Source organism: Uloborus diversus, chromosome 6, assembly GCF_026930045.1.
Source record: "Uloborus diversus isolate 005 chromosome 6, Udiv.v.3.1, whole genome shotgun sequence".
Classification (NCBI taxonomy): domain Eukaryota; kingdom Metazoa; phylum Arthropoda; class Arachnida; order Araneae; family Uloboridae; genus Uloborus; species Uloborus diversus.
The window spans coordinates 63,305,136-63,325,022 of NC_072736.1; the positions used below are offsets into that span (position 1 = coordinate 63,305,136).

A 19,887-nucleotide genomic window follows, 5' to 3' on the forward strand; every position below is an offset into this window, starting at 1 on the left:
AATAAATAAATAAATAAAATAAACCATCTATTCAGCATTTTAATTTTTGACTCATAACAGAAAATGGAATTTTGCTTTAAAAACTTGAAAAGAGAGTTCTAACAGAAATAAAGAGACTTTTCATTTATTTGCATCCTAATAAAGCGAAGCTAGCTTGAAAAAAGAACAAAATATGATTCTCATATCGGATGTTAAAAGATTGCATTTTTCAAAATGTAGACATCTAAAGAAAAAAAAAAGGTAATTAAAAGAGTTTATTTAAAGTTAATCATCCTTGTTAGCATCGAAAAATCAAAACCCGTATAATTTTCTTCCAAAATAACAATTAAACATCGCAGCACCGCACCGTAAAAACGCAAATATTGACAAGCTGATAAAATGATGAGAATATTTTCTAATCAAGTCATTATAAAGGTTCAACGCCAGACTCTAAGTGGTGATAATTTTGAAGTTGGTAACCCTATCTGAAGCAATCATATTTTTTCCCCACCCATATCCCCCCATATCCTCCCTATCCCTTTGCAGTTCTAAGTTCATTTCGCAGATATATATTATTATTGTTTATTAAATCATGAGCGGAGAGAAAAGTGCTTACCAATGCCTTTTCAGAAAAGTTTACAACAACATCGCTGCTAATTAGATGTGATAAAACAAACAACCATTATATTTGTTAGGCAGTAGCAATTATTTATCCCTTGCAGGAGCATCGCAAGAGCTAGCTCCGATTTTTTTTTTCAAAATTAGCCAATTTTGTATAAGGTGATCCCTCTAATTTGACTTACAAAAAGGTTCCAAAAGTTATGAGTTTATACACAGAAATATGCGGTTTATACACAGAAATATGCGTTATTTTGCTTTCAGATTTGCTCTTTCAATAAACAATTTTTGAAAGATCCGATCTTGTTTATCAGAATTTTGTGAAGGGTCCGTTTTGTTTGATCAGGATTTTGTGAAAGGTCCGTTTTGGTTGATCGGATTTTTGTGAAGGGTCCGTTAACGGACCCAAATATCCTCTGGCCAGACCCCTGATATATATATATATATATATATATATATATATATATATATATATATATACATATATATATATATATATATATATATTAGTTTTGCTGCGTTGCGCATCTATGAGCTCTTGGTGTGGTCTTTTCAATATTTTTCACTTTTATTATATATATATATATATATATATATATATATATATATAATCCTCACAAACGATTTTTTTTATGAAGGTTTGTTTTTTAGTTACTTCATTTAATTTTTTGGTTTCAGAGGGCACATTTCATCTTTCAGAGGGCACTACACCAATTGTTTATCACCATTCGATCAAATGCTTTGAAATTATCGAAACATTTAATCAATCGTGTCAACACCAGATTTTGTTTTGTTATAAAACTAAATCTAGTTGTGACTTTTGGTTGTTCCAGTGTTACTTTTGTTTTGATGTGAAGTGGAAAACAATATTACGGCTTTTTTCTTTTTGTTGATGTACGAACATATTGTTGCATCGTCAGTGATACCAAATTAGGAACTTCGTGTCTCAATATGTAGACAATAATATTGCAGTTAAAATATAGTATCTGTCTTTTTTTTTTTTTTTTTTTGAGTATACCTACGCATGTCAGATGGCATGACAGCAAAGGTTGAGCAAATGATAGTGAGGATAAAAATTACAGATAATATTTTTCAATGCAACGGGCCACATGCATGAGCTTAATGGGCCCCATGTGGTCCGCAGGCAGTAAGTTAAACATCACCGATAAAAATAATACTACGAACTAGTCGACCTGTGCGGAACTCCGCACTGTGCTTCAAATCGTTTCATAAGGCATTTCGCTCTTTAAGAATTTCAAAGGAAGAACATTATGAAGAAGAACCGAAAAAAAAAAAGTAAGCGCAGAAGAGAAGGCATGTAATTTAAAGACATCAGTAACAAAACCTCGTTAAATACAACGTTGTGATAATTTGATCATAGCTCCCCTTTTAATCGTACATATTTTCAATGCAAACATAAATGTCATTAAAAGTGTGGCTGAGTGGCGACTCGTGAAAAAGCAATAATTGTGCATGTGAAAACACAGGTTGTGGCAAATACAGTCCTGCACATGTCGGCATCTGACGGGAAAAAAAGAAACATTAAAGAGATATTTATTGGCACGTATTCGAATTGGCGCCATTCTGACTAACAGCCCGACACCCCAACAAACCTAACAATTGCGCCTTCCTTTTCGAAAGCTATTCATTGAAGGAATGCGTAGTAAAAAACAGCAAAAAAGCTTTTTGACAAAAAAAAAAAATAATAATAATAATAAGATCATGCATCTGTGTTTTGTCATTAACCAGCATGATACGATTTAAAATTATTCGCAAAGCATGGAATTTGATTAAAGAATGACGAAGATCTCACGTAGCGATTGAAACAAACATTCTAGAAAAGTAATAAATTTGATTGAAAATAAGTGTTTTTATCTTTGAATATTGAACTATTTCACATAGAAGGTTGCTTTAACCGTTACGGCTTAAATGCCCTCACATGTTTCTCTTTTAATCGAACACTTAAAATTCAAAACCAAAACCAGTTGAACTGAGTCCGTTCTTAAGTGTAATTTTTCAAACGTAGACAAAATGTATTTTTTTTTCAGCAGAAAGCAGAGGAGTAGAAAATAATTTCTTGCTAATGAAGTTGATAATACTTTTAATGCTTTATATCGTATTCGCGCGAATAAAAAATTAAAGGTTTACTGAGTGAAACTCGTAGTTTTAATCGGGCGTAGTATTTTTTCATTTGTACAAAAGGTCGAACACTGCTATTAGAAACATCTACATTTTAGCATACAATAAAAATGTTTTTCTGCACAAAAAGGATTTCTTTAGGTAAATCTAATACTCTTTTATGCTTACATTATGTTGAGTGGTCTGGATGTAGTCAAAGAACACAGTTCGATTAACAATCAACTTATCCGAATGATAACTGTAGCCTGCATAAAGGAGTCGAAACACCAAGTAGCATTCCCACTGCATTTATTTTATTACGTGTGTATGTTATGAGCACATGTAATGCTTAATCTATATATATAAAAATGGAGTTTGGTAAATTTGTTCCCTAAGATCTCAGAAACTACCCGGCAGATTTGGCTGAAACTTTCACCGTTTATTCAGTTTGGTACTGGGAAGGCTTATAGACCAGTTCGAAAAAAATCCGATTGATAGTTCCTTTTATATTCTAATTTGTCCAAATTTTCGCATTAATGCCCCAATATGACGGTGAAAAAATACTTGTACATATTAAAATTATGTGTCCATCAAAAGCGCTTATTTTTCTGCTGAAGATGGCATCTGTTAAAAAGTTCTAAGTTGCATTAAAAACGAGTTATGAGCTTTTTTGTTCCCTGTTCGAAGGCTTTCATCAACCAAAGTCATTATTTAGTGTGTCATCTCAACTCCCAAGAATTGTTGTATTGTTGAATATTTTTGCGTTTCGTATGACTTTTTGAGGCTTTTCTCAAGTCAAATCTTAAAATAACGTTTTCCCACAAGATTGGCTAAAAATAAATGGATTTGGCTGATCATTTTACTTTTAAACGGAACTTATGTAATTAATGGTTTATTATTATTATTTATGCTGATTGGACACTTGCTCACTATATTCAACCAACCAGCAGAAATATCGCCAGAATTTTTTCAGAAAGATTTTAGTAGCTGATGCATTTGGCAGTTTTTTCCACTGTCGCTGTTTTTGAGCCCAAAGACTACGTAATAATGTTTCTTAGCTTTCACCATATAAACAAAATATCGCCAATCAAAGATACTTAAAAAAAAAATGTATAAAATAATTCAACAACTAAATTAGGCAAATCCATAAACCGCACAGAAACTTCCATTAATTTTTCGTTTTGCACGATTTCAAACAATCGCCAAATTTTACTACTTATTTTGAAAACATTTCGGATGAAACCGTTTAGCGCCATTTTATTTTGACCAAAAGTGTCTTAGCATCTGGCAATAATATTTCTATAATAAAAATTAGTAAGGAGGGGGAGTATTATCGAAAGTGTCCCAAAATGATTCTTGCAAATTTGGTAAGATTTTAAACCGCACCAAGTGCCCACAAAAATTGAAATTTCCCAAAATAACTAAAGCAAGTGTAAGGGGAACACGGACGGCTACATTTTTTTAAAACAGTTCGTACATCAATAACCATACAGAGAAGGTTTTCGATTTAAAAAAAAGTACTAACAGATAAATCACATGTAAAGTTTAATTTCATATTTCGAAAATTCTTCAAATTTGTATATGCTTAAATGTCGTGCTTTCGTTTCTAATTGAATACTATTTTGTTCTTTATACTTATTGCTATTTTGGTTTAATGAATAAGGAAGAAGCTCGATTTTTAATCACGTCAAAAAGGTTTGTTTTAAATTCTTTCGCTTAAAACAGAAAACAAGGGCAAAGAACGATTGTTTCTCATAATTATTACTGACCCAGGCAACGCCGGGTATTTTTGCTGGTACTAATATAAATTTGATATTATGTCGGACAGCCCAAGCTTGCCCGAAGTTCAGATAGTTTATAGCCGAACGCTCTACCGAAAAAAACTTATCAATTAAACCGAACAACTAAGTCCAGTGCTGTTAAGCTTTATTAAAATATGAACACACACAAAGGCTTTTTTTTTTTTTTTGCCAAAAGCGACGTAAAAAATGGAAAACTGCATTAGAACTTTGCTTTAAAAAATGCATAAGAACTACAGGCAGCATCAAGGTTTTGAAACAGCAAGAGGCGATTTCGAAAACTTGAATTTTCGACCGTAAGTCTTTTTTTCGTCATTGGACAGCCTGATAAGTTTTAAAATGAGAGGGGATTAATATATAAGATAAGATATTGAAGAAAAATGTTTTTATTTTTGAAAATTTTTACAATTTGTTATCGCAGGCTGCTTAAACCGTTATAACTTAGATGGCAGCACGTGTTCATCATTTAACAGCACGGTTAAAATACAAAATAAATTGAACTATGCTCTTTTTTAAGCGTAGCTTTTCGAATGTAGTAAAAATGTGATAAGCTATTTGTTTTTTAGCAAAAAGAAGAAAATATATATATTTTACCCTTCAAATTGAGGTAGTATTTTATTTATTTGTACAAAGAGTCAAAAACTCATTAGAAGAATATATATTTCAATATACGATTTATTTTATTTTTTTCTGAACGAAAAACAATTCTATTGTAGTCTGAAATCTTAAACCTGTTACTTATATTTTCTCTTACATTATGCTTTAATTTTCTTTCCGAGCCAAAGCTTCAAAAAAAAAAAAAAAAAAAAAAAAAACACGTGCAATTTCGAAGTAATTTAGCACAAAATCACTGAATGTTTTTCTTATCAGCAAGGAGCATTTCCTTCTCATTTATTCTATTCCCTCATAGATGTTATTCATTTAATTCAGTGTTCATGTAATGCGCGATATTTCTCTACCTTTTTTGTTGCAGATTGTCCGGACGTGGGTCCGAACACGTAATCTCCTGGTTACGAAGAGAACGCTCTGCCGATCAAGCTACTCAGCTCTGTCGGTCTTAGCGCAAATTAAAGTTATAAGTTTGACCGAAAACCTTATTCTGGTTCTTTAAAACAGGTTTTTCGGCTAAAAGAAACAATTTTTAGACCTTGGGTCTATTTTTCGTCAGTAGCCAGCATCATAAGCTATAAAATTAGCCGTAAATCAAAGAAATCGATCAAGAATTGAGGGAAATTTGGCGTAGAAACCAAAAACAGGCTACAGAAATAATATATAAGGATTCACTATGAAATACCAAAGCATAAAACCTAATACATCCAGTATTACGAAAAAAACTGGATAAACACATTTTTTTCTAACAGACCATTTAACGTGAAGCATATACATAAAATGCTGGAAAAACAATAAGTCATTTCATGTTTTAGTAAAAACAGGTACACACATTACCCAAGATGAGGGTGGAAGAAAACGTTTCAATTAAATGGAAAAGGTGACAGAAAAAAATGATTTTCCCGCTCTAAATCTTCGAAATTCAAAATGGGTACACGGGTACCCGGTTATTGAGAATAAGGGAAAAGTTTGGTCATTGATGCTAGGGTTAAAAAGACTAATCAGGGACAGTTCTTAAGTTCCATCCCTTACATTAACGTCAATAAATATGGCCTACAATTGCTTTTTTAAGTCTTCAATTCTGCAAACTTCCACTTGAGCCCCCGGTACCTTTCTTTCTCCTAACAGCACAAAAGAACATATAAAATTGAGTTTTTAAAACTACATTGGATTACATTTATCTTTCATTTTCATTTTTACAATTGTTAATTTAATACTATCATATAGTTTATATTTGTAATTATCAGCTTTATGTCTTTCTTAGAGCTTATGACCTTTTTAAACAAGCTGCTGAACTAAACCATCTAGATGCTGGAAAGCTTGTGGGGCAAGCATATTTTTTTGGAGATGTTTTCTCACAAAATCTTACTGCTGCAAAGTATTGGTTTGACAAATTATCTGATGAAAAAGGTTCGCCATTTGCTCAGATGGTATGTATTGAATGAATTTTTTAAAACTCTTTATTATTTGTTAATGTAAAGGTTAGTTAAAAATATTGCTTATGGATTTGTTTAGAAAGTTTTGAATGTCATTTTCGCTTAAATCCTTTCAAGAAAAATATACATAGAACTAAGTGTGTATTTTTGTTAAACAGAATGAACATACAAAGAGAAAGCCTGCAAAACCAACATTAAAATTGGTGGATATTTATGATTTAAGCCTTTGCTAACCATAGATCATAAAATAGAATAGATGTGCCTTCTCCCCACTTTTCTCCTCAGAGCGCGCGTCAACATCCCCCGTTGGACATCACGTGATCAAGGGACACCCCTCACAAGAAACTGTTTCCCTTATCGAAGAGAATTACTTTGAGCCACGATCATTTGCACAATTAAGGGAAATTAAAGCATTTAACCCATGGGCTAAATGCTTTAAGGGTTAAACCCCCCTTTAAGCATGGGTTAAATTAAAGCATTTTACCCAATATTAAAGAAAAAGGGAACATTCTGTCCCTCACGTAACGCCTCATATTTTTCACTAAAAGTAATAATTAAAAAAAAGTAACAATTTTTTTTTCATTAAGATATCGCAAATGTATTTGTTGTACTTTTGCAAAAAATGTTCTTTATTACCTTTTTAAGTTATTACTTTTTAATGAAATGCGGGACAAAATGAGCTTTTTCATGGAATGGTTCATTAGATATTTTCCCATCATAACTTTTGAAGCAGGCGCACAAGCTATTTAAACAGTTTTTCAAGTGCTTTAAATACTGAGTAAAAATAGACGTCTTCAAAAATCTTAAACAAAAATTGACCTTATAAATTTTCTTTGATTTCAATCAAATTTTTCAAATACAGATAAATAGTTTCAATGCGTGCTTTTTCCCACAACTTTTGAAACCAGTGCAACAATTTCACATAAAACCCTATCTAAAACCATAAACCAATTAGAAATACAAATGTAAATAGTATCGAATATCAAGTCAATTAAATAATATTCTAATATTCGCATGCGTCTCGCACCAACACTAAATTAGCCAAACCAATAACTTTGGTTTGTTCCTAATTTTTAAGCAACTTCAGTGTTTTTTTTTTTTTAAGTACTCAGAAAATAAATTCATTTGCAATTATAAACTACATAATAGGTCATTTGACTTCCGCCCCCTCCCCAATTTTTCTTTTCTTCTTTTTTTTCGTCCACAGAATATGATAATTTTGGCAATTTAAACTCGAGGGTGAAGAAAACTAGTGATTATTGTCCTTTAACAATATTAATTTTGTTACTTTCCTACTTATTGATCTTTGAATTATTTTCATTGTTTGAATTGACTGCGCGATACATCCTAATGCTTAAGTATTTAGTAACGATTAATTTTATAAACTTTTTAACGAGAAAATCTGCTGCTTCTGTTTCCAACATATGCTTATTTAAGCTTAGAAAAACGGAATTCGGAATTTTTCTCATAACTCTTGTGGTCTCACGAGTAACATTATATTTTTGTGTTTTACTCCCAAAACTTTTTCACTCAGTTGTTCGCTCAATTATCGCTCAGTTGTTCTTCACAAATGTACATATTTCAGTGGCTGCAATCTTGCAATAAGTTATCACACATGAATGTGTCCCAAAATTCTTAAATTTTATTAGGTCTATTTTTTGAGTTGTTGTAGTTAAGACTGCGTTGCAGTCGTCGCAGTTCACAACAGAGCAGTGCACTTGCCGGACAAAAAATCCAGCGTAGTCAGAAACATCATTAATTAACTGCGTCATGTTAATTGAGATGATTTCTTAATTTTCCAAATTGTCGTCAAAGGAATCGGAAGAAAAGGCTTTCTTTCAAAGCATTTTTGTTACGCTTCAAATTTAATCTTAGCATTTGAAGGTTGTCAAAATCAGGCAATTTGAAGAACTGGACTCTTAATTTCCGTATGAATGAATAATCTTCTTTTCACACTTCGAAATTGTCCAACGATTATTGTTGAATACCCCCTCATAACCTGATTGCACTGAAAAAAGTTTCAAGGTGATCCTGAGTAAGCTTATAAGTCATTACGCAGTTTAGAACTGGAATTCGGGCACCTATATACTTTTCATATGTTCCCAGCACACTTTTCATAAAAATTAGAAAAACCTAAAAATCCAGTTTTTCGCGGACATACTATAACTAATTTTCCATCGCGTGTTTTTAGTAATTTAATATAATGCTCGGTATCTACAGTAAATTGCTTAAAATATTCTTAATTTCAACTCTGCATGGGGACTTTTTTTGCCTTTCACAAGAAAGAAAGATTTCTGTTACTCACTATGTCTTTATTTTTTAATAAAATTCATAAAACCCTCTTTCGCTAGAAAATCTCAGATTCACACATATAGCGATTTCTCACATAAGTATAATGAAAATCTTCAGACAATCCTGGACTTTTAACGATGCTTCACATTGTTATATCGTTATATCACTGCTGCCCGAGAAGAGGGAGACACGATGTCCCTTTATCACGTGATTCTCGGAAGAATCATGATAACCCCACTTTCTCCGGGCGAAATAAGCTGCGCTGTAGAGGAAAGGCCTATCTATCCCTTTTAAAGATCTATGTTGTTAACATGTTTTCTTCATCAGTATGCAAAAAATATTGTATGTACGTATTTCTTGAATTTAATCAATAAGTTTTTGTATAAAGGTCTATTATATTGTCTAAGGGTCTATTATATCCTATTTTTGTTCCTTTTATGCATTCCATATTGTTTTAATTATTGCAGTTTTAGAATAAATATCAAATTTCTTGATGTTTGAAAGTGCTATCCGTACATATTTTTTATAGGTGTTGGTTAGTGTTTAAAAAATACATTTGAGAAGTATTGCTTTTGTAAATGTACATACATAACTGCATACTGATTCTTTCAAGTAATTAAAAGACATTGATTATTCAATAGACATACAAAGAAGTTACGTATGTGGGGCAGACATCAGATTTTTTAATGGAAGCTCACAGCATCTTGCCATTGCATTTTATTCATGCATTTTTTCCCCCGATTGCTTCCTAATTCACACATACAAATTTCATTATCAGATATACTTTTGTTTACCTAAATAAGTGCAAATAAAAAAAAATCTAACTTTTATCCATTACAGTAATAGTAATTAAAATGATAATGTTAGAAGGCATTGAATTTTATTAATAAGATCTTGTCATTTAGACTGGTGTTATAGTTGACAAAATCCGCAATTTTCTACTTTTTTCAGTTTCCTCTTTTACCCAAAATGTTTAATTTTTCTGATTTTTTCGCTGATTCCCCTCCCTGCCCCTTTATCTTTTGCATTATGTGTATGTGAAATTACTTACTCCATTTCACAGATGGCTGATGTTGAGAGAGGATCTTCAATATACATATTTATTGAGACAGAAATCAAGAAAAAAATTAACATTAGCTGAAGAAATTAAACTGTCTTTGGAGTTGACCTCTTTTTGCCCTTTTTTGTATTTCTCTCATCTAATCACTAGTTTTTGTATTATTTTTTTCTCTGCTAATTTTCGATCATGAGTTTTTGATTTTTGAGTGTTTCTCTCTCAGTTCTATTTTTACCGTCTTTGTGTTGAAATGCATCTTTTTGCATCGTTAACAGAAATTCAAGTTTTTTTGTTCAGAGCTTTCTGCTATTGTCTCTGTGGTGTTAAATAATTTTTATTATTATTTTAATTGAACTCTAAAATTTTGTGTGCTGAAGCGAATAATGATTCTTCTCCTTTAAGGAAAAATAGTTTAAGCATTATTTTTCCTTATAGAACAAAAAAGTTACTACCCCTCAACACTCAACTAAAAATAAGATATAAATCTGGCTATGTTGTTTCATGCTTAAAAAAAAAAAAATTATTGAGCCTTTGCATAGTTTTTGTGGATTAAAATATTATTCAGTGGTGAGAAATCTGTGCCTTTTGTGCAAATGCCATTTCATACTTCATTTTGATGCCAAAGCAAAGGAAATCCCATTTTTTCTGCCAAAATAGACCGAACAATAAAGTTTTCTCTTTCCCCAAAAGATTGTGGTTGCCTGTTGTAAATAATGCAGAAGAAACTGAGCAAATGCTTTAAATAAACATGAATAAAATAAGAAGTGAGAAAATTACTTCTTATTTTTCACCAGCTACAAAAAACTTATTTTCTTCGAACAATCTTCAAGTCCAGAACAGTTGGAATTCTATTGCCAATTTAGTTTCCTATAAAAAAAATTTAAAGATGATATCAGACTCAAGTCTTTGATCTGTTTTTTGCAAATTCTGTGCAATATGCCCCATTTTTTAATTTGTATGAATTTTCTCTTTTTTTTCGTTTTGACCATCTTATGCCTGGGATCATGAGCACATTTTATTTGAATTGTTAATTTACAATGCATGAACCTGGTCAAGCCTATGATTTACTTAACTAATAATATTATGATAATTATCTAAAAATACTTTTATTTAGAGAACTTGTTTTTTGCATGTTAAGATTTTTTTTTTTTTCAGTATGTATTGCTGATATTATTTCACTATTAATTTTCAGTACCTGGGTCTGATATATGCAGCTGGACTAGGAGTTCCTGCCAACTTAGCAAAAGTAAATGTTTCTTGTTCATTTTTTCCCTGCAAAAATTAATGAAATTGAAAAATAGTTCCAGAATTGAAAGAAAGAAAATACTCTTTTTTTTGGAAAAAAAAAGAGAGAGAGAGAGAGAGAGTGCACTTTAATGATGTTTAAAGACATAAACATTTTTTTTTGTTGTTGTAAGATATTTTATAACTAATTTTTTTCTTTCAATTTTTCTTTTATAATCATTTGTTAAGTTTTAAAATTTTTATTTATGTTTTAGTCATTTTTTTAGATCCTGTTGCAGTATTTACCTTATTTCTATGTATCTTAAAAAAACATAAAGTTGAATTTCATGTTTGTGCATGAAAAGCAAATGTAAGAAATAACAACTTGTAATTATGAAAAACATTGCAGATTACTGCAAACCCATATTTCAGGGTTACAAGGAACCCCTTTTTCAATGCAAAATAAATGATCTTATGGATGAAAAGACATCCAACAACACATGTATTATGCAGTAATCTGCAATTTTTACGTTGCTGTATACGTTGTTATTTCTTATGTTTACTAGAGGAACATGTTTGAATAATTTTCAACTCTTCTCAGGAATTACATCCCCCCCCCCCAATTAAACATTTGTGTAGCTGTCTATTCAAATGTTCCAATACAATGGAGATATTTTATTACTAAACAAGGTCATATGGTTTATTTACAAGAAATGAGTTCATTTACAAAAAAACAATAATTTAATTAATGAGATACATGTAATTTTAATATCAATCTGTAGCATCACTAAGGGGGCTTTTCTGCTGGATGACACTGTACTATGAGATGATTCGGAAAGTGGGTTTATGAGTTTATGAAGTATATAATACTTGATTCTGAATCCCCCCCCCCAAATATTTAAAATTATGAAATTATTCAATTTATGAAATGCAATAGCATCATTAATTGTGTTTGCTCAAGGAGACATTCTTCTGGGGGCAGGGGGGGTTACACACAAATGGATTTTAGAGTTTATAAAAAATATTAATACTTCAATTCTGAAATTTTCCTCAATGCTTTTAATTGTGCTAAATTCATCAAACACAGTAGCATCACTACACATGGCAATTGTGCTGGGCGACACCCAGACCCCAAAGAGTTCCTATTTTTCCTACTTTTTCCTATTTTTTAGAGCACTCTCCTTATTTTCCTACTTTTTCCTTTTTTTTCCTACTTTTTCTTTCTTTAGTAAAGCACTTCTAATTGTGCATTGATTATTATTTTTACAATGCCGCACCAATAATTTTCTGCATATTTCAAATTTGAAAAACAAAAGAAACAAGCGGATCCTAATATTTTCATTGACTGACTACAGTAATTTCTTTAAGGAGCAACGTGGCGTCTGCGTGTTTAAAAGTTAAATTTTCGTAAGTGACTTTTTTACCGTTGCTCCGTTTATGATCGACTTTTCTTTTTATCGCTCCGACTTCAGTCCTACTGTTTTAACGAAACAATCAAGAACATTCTGATGCAATTATATATTACTTACCCTTCAATTAGAAGCTTTAATTAAAGTAAACAGCCGAGTGTTAAAAAAGTGCGGGAGAAGCCGAATTTCCTACTCCCCAATTTTTCGTATAGATGATTGCAAGGGAAATAGAACTCTATTTAAACAGAAAGGCAATGTAAAACCTTAAAAGGAACGTAAGGAAGCAAAAAATTGTAAAATCTGTACACAGTACATATTTTCTTGATGTTAGTACAAAATAAAAGCAACATATAACAGAAATTCGCAAAATTGGAATACTTCAAAAATAATTGCAGAAACTAACTTTTTTCATACATAAATATGATTATTGTTCTTTCTAAATAGGAAACATGATTATAAAATTTATAAAATTTCAGTTTCTTTCCTTGCAAAGAGTGTATTGGAAAAAAAAAAAACTCGGCAAAACCTAGATGGGCAAAATGTTCCCGATTTTTGGAGAAAAATCGGAAATCAATTTAAATGCAAGATACCGTTTTTATTTCTTCACATTTTTAAAAGTTGGGGGGGGGGGGGAGGGGGGATAGAGCCACAAGCAAATATGTACTGTATTTCTTTTTAATCCACATTTTTTAACCTGATATATCATCAATATCGAGGAGTTGCTCCCCCCTCTCCCCATCACTCAATTTCGTGAACAATTTCGGGATGAATATTTTTGTTGTATGGTGAGGATTAAATTGTTTACCATGCATGATTTTCCCTTTTTTTTCCGTGACAAAAATTTTGAAAGAAGGAGGTAAAAAATCATCAAACCAAAAAAACAATATTCGTTTTTATTGCTTGATTAAAATTAAAACTGGCCCGTGATTTTGATTTTTCCCCCGGGGATGGCTAGCGAAGTATGTATACTGAATACAAATTTTGTCTGAAAACAATAAAAACCACACAAACTTGTATAGTTAAGCATTAATTTTCTAAAGCCAGGGAGGGGAGAAATTTTTGTCACTGACCCCCCTAAATGACGAACGTCCTAAATGACGTTCCTGAAAGAAAAATTTTCTTGTATGCTAAAAATATATAACATAATACAAACCCTTTAGTTTACTTATTTCTTTATTTATTTAGTTTAATTGTTTTATTATGAATTTTATGTCCCATATTTAAGAATAAATTTATTTTAGTTCTGCACTTATAGTCTATTTCCTTTTTTTTTTTTCAAATTCAAACATCTGCCCCTGCTTCTGCAAAAATGCATGTCAGCTGCTGATTATTTTCTACTAAAACTAATTTAATATTTGCTTTGCTTTTTGCATCATAATTTATGACAACAGGAACTGAAAGTGTTAGTATTTTTAAATGATAAATGGATGCTCTCGAAGGAATGTTTTCGTTTTTGACAAAACAAATCTTTAACAAAAATGGTTTTATTGCACCAAAATATGAGTTTTATTATTATTGTTATTATTTTTTTATTTATTATTATTATTATTATTGCAATTGCTATATTGCATTTTATTCTTTTACACTTGAAATTTTTACTACTGTATTGTTGAAAGGTGTTTCTTTGTTTGGATTTTATTTTCATATTTTTGTATTTAGTACCTTTGTTTCCACTAGTTTATTTTTCATATTGAAAATTGTCAGTTTGTTTCTTTTGTTTTGTTATTTGACTCGGTCTTTCATTAAATCCGTTTAATAATTCAAAAGTACTGTTAGTTTATTTTTGGGACAGTTTTAAATCAAAAATACTGTTAGTTTATTTTACATTAGAAATAAAGTTTACGCTAAATGTTTCCTTTTGACGTCTGTTTAATCTTATCTCTTCCTATTTTTTCCTACTTTTTTAACTGATTTTTTTCCTAATTTTCCTACTTTTTTAATTTTTGATTCCTTATTTCCTACTTTTCCCCCCCAAAAAACCACTTCGGGGTCTGGACACCCTTCTGTGAGGTGATAGCAAAATGGGTTTATGAAAAATATAAATTCTTCAATTCTGAAATATTTTCCACAAAAAATTAAATCATATTCAATCTATCATGTTTTACTTATCTTTCACAGACAGTCGTTTTTCAAAGACCATAAATTACCACACCGGGTATCAATTGTGCTAGGTATGCCACTATATTATCATTTCATTTTAATTTCAATGAAAAATAATTGTAGCCCCTCTCCACTCCTATACACACTCACATGTTTTTTGATTAAAATTATTAACTTATTCAGTGTTTCACATTATTGTATTATTTTGCTTTCTTGTGTTATAACTTTAAAGTTACTTACAGTTTTTGAAGCTTGCATAAAAATAAAATTTCTAATAATTTTACTGCTTAAATAATTTAATTTAGTTTCATAATTTTGTTTTTTGTTAACATTTTATTATAATTTATAAAATGAGTATCAGCTGTAAAATTTTACTAGGAGTTTTAAAATACAAGAGTATTTATAGTATGAAGCAGCTGTTAGGTTTTTTGAGTCTGTTTCAGTGATGTACATTACTTCCACTTCAATTTTGATTGCCAATTTTAACTTCATTTAGTTCTGTTATTATTTTTCTCCTTCAAATTTGTTTTTTCTTGGCTACCATTATTGCATCAGTATTTCTTGTTGTACAATTTTCGAAATATATTTTTAGGCTATTGTGTACTACACATTTTCTGCTTTGGGAGGAGATACTTGGGCTCAAATGATTATGGTAAGATTTGTGTATTCTTAATTTCACTTTTAGAGCTTTAGAATCTAATAGATTTTTCTTCTCCTTCACCCTTTTCATAAAAACGAAATAAAATGTAAATTTCAAAGTTTACATTTTTTAATTTCAATGTTGGCTATTCTTAGAAACTAGGGGTACAGGCACGGCTTTGCCGGCAGTAGAAAATTCAAAAATCATTTGGTTTGCCTGTATATTTACAAATAATGGATGATGAATTTCTCGCCAATTTGCTATGTTCATTTGCTCACCCATGGTCACATATGGTAGTTTGCTCATCCTCGTTAAGGTAATTTGCTATTCCAAGTTATGGTAATTTGTTCGTCCATATTTTGATAATTTGCTTGGTAAAATATTCTTAAAATTGGAATAGAAAAAGAACAAAATCAAATTTTCGAAAAATCCCTTTGAGGTGATCACCTGCTAAGCTATTCTACAAACTAATTTTGTGCCAAAATTCATGAAAATCAGCCAAATGGTCTAGGCACTATGCACATAACAGACAGAGATCCAGATATGCGGACATTCAGCTTTACTACAGTAGAATACCTTTATAACGCCGACCTGTATAACACAATTCTCAATAAACCGCACAACTTTTCAGAAGTAAACAATAAGTTTTGAAGTTTAAAAAATCCCTCTGTTTTGCCTTGCAAACATAAAAATTGTTATTAAAACTAAATTTTGAATCAGTTTTTCATCTTTTCATCTTAATTCAAAGCTTTTAAATGAAAATTAGCATTCACAGTGAAATGAAAATACCAGATGGTTCTTGAAAATGCAGCTGTTATGCAAACCATGAAGCTAGCAAAAGTGCAGGATATTTCACTTTCTTGTAATAAAGAAACATATATTTATTTGTGAATGACTCATTATATAATTACTGCTTTAATACTCACTACAGATTAAACTCATTCTGAAGTGCTAATATATCAATATATTTTGAATATTAGTTTAAAAATTTGTGAAATGACCTATATAACACTAAAACCTGTATAATGCAAAAACTCTGGTCCCAAGGTGTGCGTTATAATAGTCTTCTACTGTATTAGTAAAGATAAAGAACAAAAAGCAAAAAAATATCATTGTGTTGTATACATGTACATGTTGGTCATTCAAACTTCTTATGTAGATTTTGTGTTATAAAAAGCTTGAGAGTTTGCCTGATAACCCTTTTTAGAAAAAATATGATTTGAACAGAGCCAGAAACTTAAAGACCCGGGATGGATTCATCAACCAGCTGAGACCAGCTGTGAGCATCAACCTACTTGTTCTTGGGAACTTTGAATGGACTATAGGGAAATCCCGTTACAACTAATACCAATACAGCGGTTTCAATGAAATGAATTTTTAGTCCCAATTTAATTGATGTTACATTGATTAAATTCCATTACAACAAACAAAATGTGTGGACCCTTGAAGTTCTTTGTAATGGAATTTCACTGTATCATATCAACTCTGCCCTTATGCCCTTTGGATTACATTCATCTCAATATATTTCCTGACTTAATAGGAAAATATCGAAGGCATGTTCTCCGAACAACAGAAAGCTATAACTCTGGAAATTATCGACAGTTGTTTCCCTACAAGTGAATTACCATGTGTTTTTTATGATGACTCTCTTTTGGATATATATTTTGCTGGGGCCAGAATCTTTTTTGAACTCTTCAGCTCTTACCTACCTGTAGACAATGGTGGATACAGATTAGAATTTTGGGTGTGGGGGAGGGGGAGGGGTTCATGCTCATGAAAATGGTTTTGGGTAAGAAAATTTTCCTGAGCTGTGTGGGTGTCAAAAAAAAAAAAGGCACCAATTTGGGCAGAAATAAGGTGCCCAGTAGAGCATAAACTTTATTAACTAATTTTGTAGAAAATGAAAGGAAGTATTATTTCAAACAGTGTCTTTAAAAATAAGTTTGAAAGTTACTGTAATCGTTTAGGTTTATCTATAAAGTATTTCAGCACATTGTGTAAAATATATTTGAATGATATTCAACACCCATCCATTTGGCATGCAGAAAAATATTACCGGAATTTGATTTAAAATAATGCCTGGTAAAAAAAAGTATTTCATGCCACCCACTAAACAATTTTTAATAATTATTGTAAAAATAGAAAATATGCTTAAAATATTGAAGACAATTTGAAATTCTAATTAATATGTTGTTTTTTGTAGGCTTATCGACATTGGGCGGGTTTAGGATTGCTCCAAAGTTGTGAATCAGCTTTAACATACTATAAAAAAGTTGCTGATAAAGGTAAAATATAATTTATAGTTATTTTTGGTTTTTTCATTTGTCTAATTTTATTATTGTATTTTTTTTAGTTTACTTAGCTTGAAAATTATCTTTTGAATTAAATTTTAATCTTAGTTTTTTTGACTTAAAACTTCTTATAATGACAGGGTGGATACAAAAATAGTTTTGGAAGAACAAGGACCCCTCACCTCGTACAATTTTTCATAACTAACTTCACATTGGGTTCTACAATGTTTTTAGGGTCCCTTTAACTACAGAAGTATTGCACATTAAGAAACTTCAAATGTGTACAGAAACTATTTTAACATTTCATGCCATTTAATTGCTAGATGAAACATAATTTTACCCTAATGATCTAGTAAAGAGTGTTGTTAGAAACATTGTCACTATGTTCTAGGTTATTAAGCAAGCCTATAGCCTCATAAGTTGAGTTTTTAACTAATTCTTTAAATATTTTTCTTAAAGGAGAGAGAGTTATACATTATTTCCCCAGCCTCTTGGGCAAGTCATTGCTAGTTTATTTATTTATTTATTTTTACCTGCAGTAGAAGAAGAATTATCAACTAATGGTGGCGGCGTAGTTCAGCGCATTCGTTTGTATGATGAACTTGAAAATCTAGGTTCTGCTGCTGGAGTGCTCGATGATGATCTTATTCAATACTACCAGTTTTTAGCTGATAAAGGTGATGTCCAGGCTCAGGTAAAACATTCTTTGAAAGTTTTTAATTCTTTTGGGGAACAGAACATGGCCCCACCAGCTGACGCTTAACGGGCCTTGACAATTTATGATTTTTCTGTGTTAAACCAATGTAGCTCATGCATCCATCAAGCAATGTCAACATTTCAAAGTTTGTTTATTTTTGATGGGACGCCACCTATTTTGACCGCAAGAGACGCTGGACGGAACCCCTGCATCCATCAATCAGTGCCAACTTAATGGAAACAGGGGCTCCCTGTAGAGCCCTCTTTGTTGCCATGACTTTCATCGCTTGTCAAGGCCTGTAAGAATTAAGTGGGGCCATGAACAGAATAAACAATAGATGAGTTGACTTCTGTAATTTACGTAAAGTACCAACATGCAGGTTTTTTGTATGCCTTGTAAAACATAGTCTTGGGGGAAGTAAAATTGTAATAGAAGAGCTTAAAAACCATTCTCCCTACGAATATCGCACTAGTCTGTTGTGTTACCCATATTTCAAAAAACTACTATTGATAGCAGCATCCAACACTTTTAAAGCTTCTTAATGTCTGTTGAGAAGTGACCAGAAAATCAATGTTTCACAAACTGGAGAATTAGTTAAATGTTTGCCATGTGTAGTAATATATTAAGTGATACAAATCATTAATTAAAGATAGAGTTGGTCCTTAATTCCTCATCTTTTTCTGTTTGTGGATCAAACTTTTTGTGCAGCAAGGTTCTTTATTTTATGGAGAAATAGAATCTGCATGCCAGTTGCCTGCTCTTGGTTATCACACCAATCAATCCACTTTGTTATCATTGTTTCTGCTTCTGAATGACTAATTGCCGGAGTTTAGTTTAGCATAAAAAGAGAAACTTTGTCATTGTCATCAATATTTTCAGTGCTTGTGACATTTCAGATTATTCCCTTATTCAAAATTTTTTCTTGTTGATCACAATGTAACCCATTTGTTTTGTCTCTTTTGGTTAATGTTTTATCATTGTTGAGCTATTTTGCATGTAGTATAAAGAGCATCATTGAACAAAAATTTTTTGAATAAGATTGGTAGAATTGTGAATAAGTTAGAAAAGTTTTTGTTTCATTTTAACATTAGTCGTTTTCAGGGCCGAATTTAGCTCCATGCCACCCCTAGGCAGATTTGAAATCTGCCGCCCCCTCCCCCTAAAAGAAGCAAAAACTCAAAAACAGGCAAAAAGTGTTCCCGAAATTTAAGCTTATGAAGAAATGATGATGTTTTACATTCAGAGATGCCCTGATGGGAGGTCACTGGAATCTCCCAAAATTTTTCTAATTCGGCAGATTTTTCTCACGATTCGGAAAATTTGGAGATAATATTGCAACTAGAGACGTACCGAATACTCGACAGCTACTCGGTACTCGGCCAATTTGCCAAGTACTCGGTACTCGGCCAAATTCTGATCAGATACTCGGCCAATAACAAGTAGTTGCAAAAAATTGAATATTATCCAAGACAGGTTCTAAAATTTATAAAAAAAAGAGCAAGCATTATATTCTGCAATCATTTACAATTAAAATTTATATGTCAAATTTAAATTTTGAGAATAATGAAGTTTGTAATGCTTCAATGGAATAAATCTTATTTTAATGTCTGCAAAGTTA

General features: G+C 31.3%; 1 protein-coding gene across 1 annotated transcript in view; it reads left to right on the plus strand.

Annotated features, from left to right (window-relative positions):
• The window catches only part of LOC129225184 (protein sel-1 homolog 1-like), a 78,226-nt gene that overhangs the window by 26,959 nt on the left and 31,380 nt on the right, over positions 1–19,887 (plus strand). The window contains exons 4-8 of the mRNA XM_054859749.1: positions 6,388–6,553; positions 11,101–11,154; positions 15,234–15,293; positions 17,485–17,566; positions 18,112–18,266. Coding sequence (XP_054715724.1) covers positions 6,388–6,553; positions 11,101–11,154; positions 15,234–15,293; positions 17,485–17,566; positions 18,112–18,266 — 517 coding nt within the window. The remainder of the gene's footprint in view (positions 1–6,387; positions 6,554–11,100; positions 11,155–15,233; positions 15,294–17,484; positions 17,567–18,111; positions 18,267–19,887) is intronic.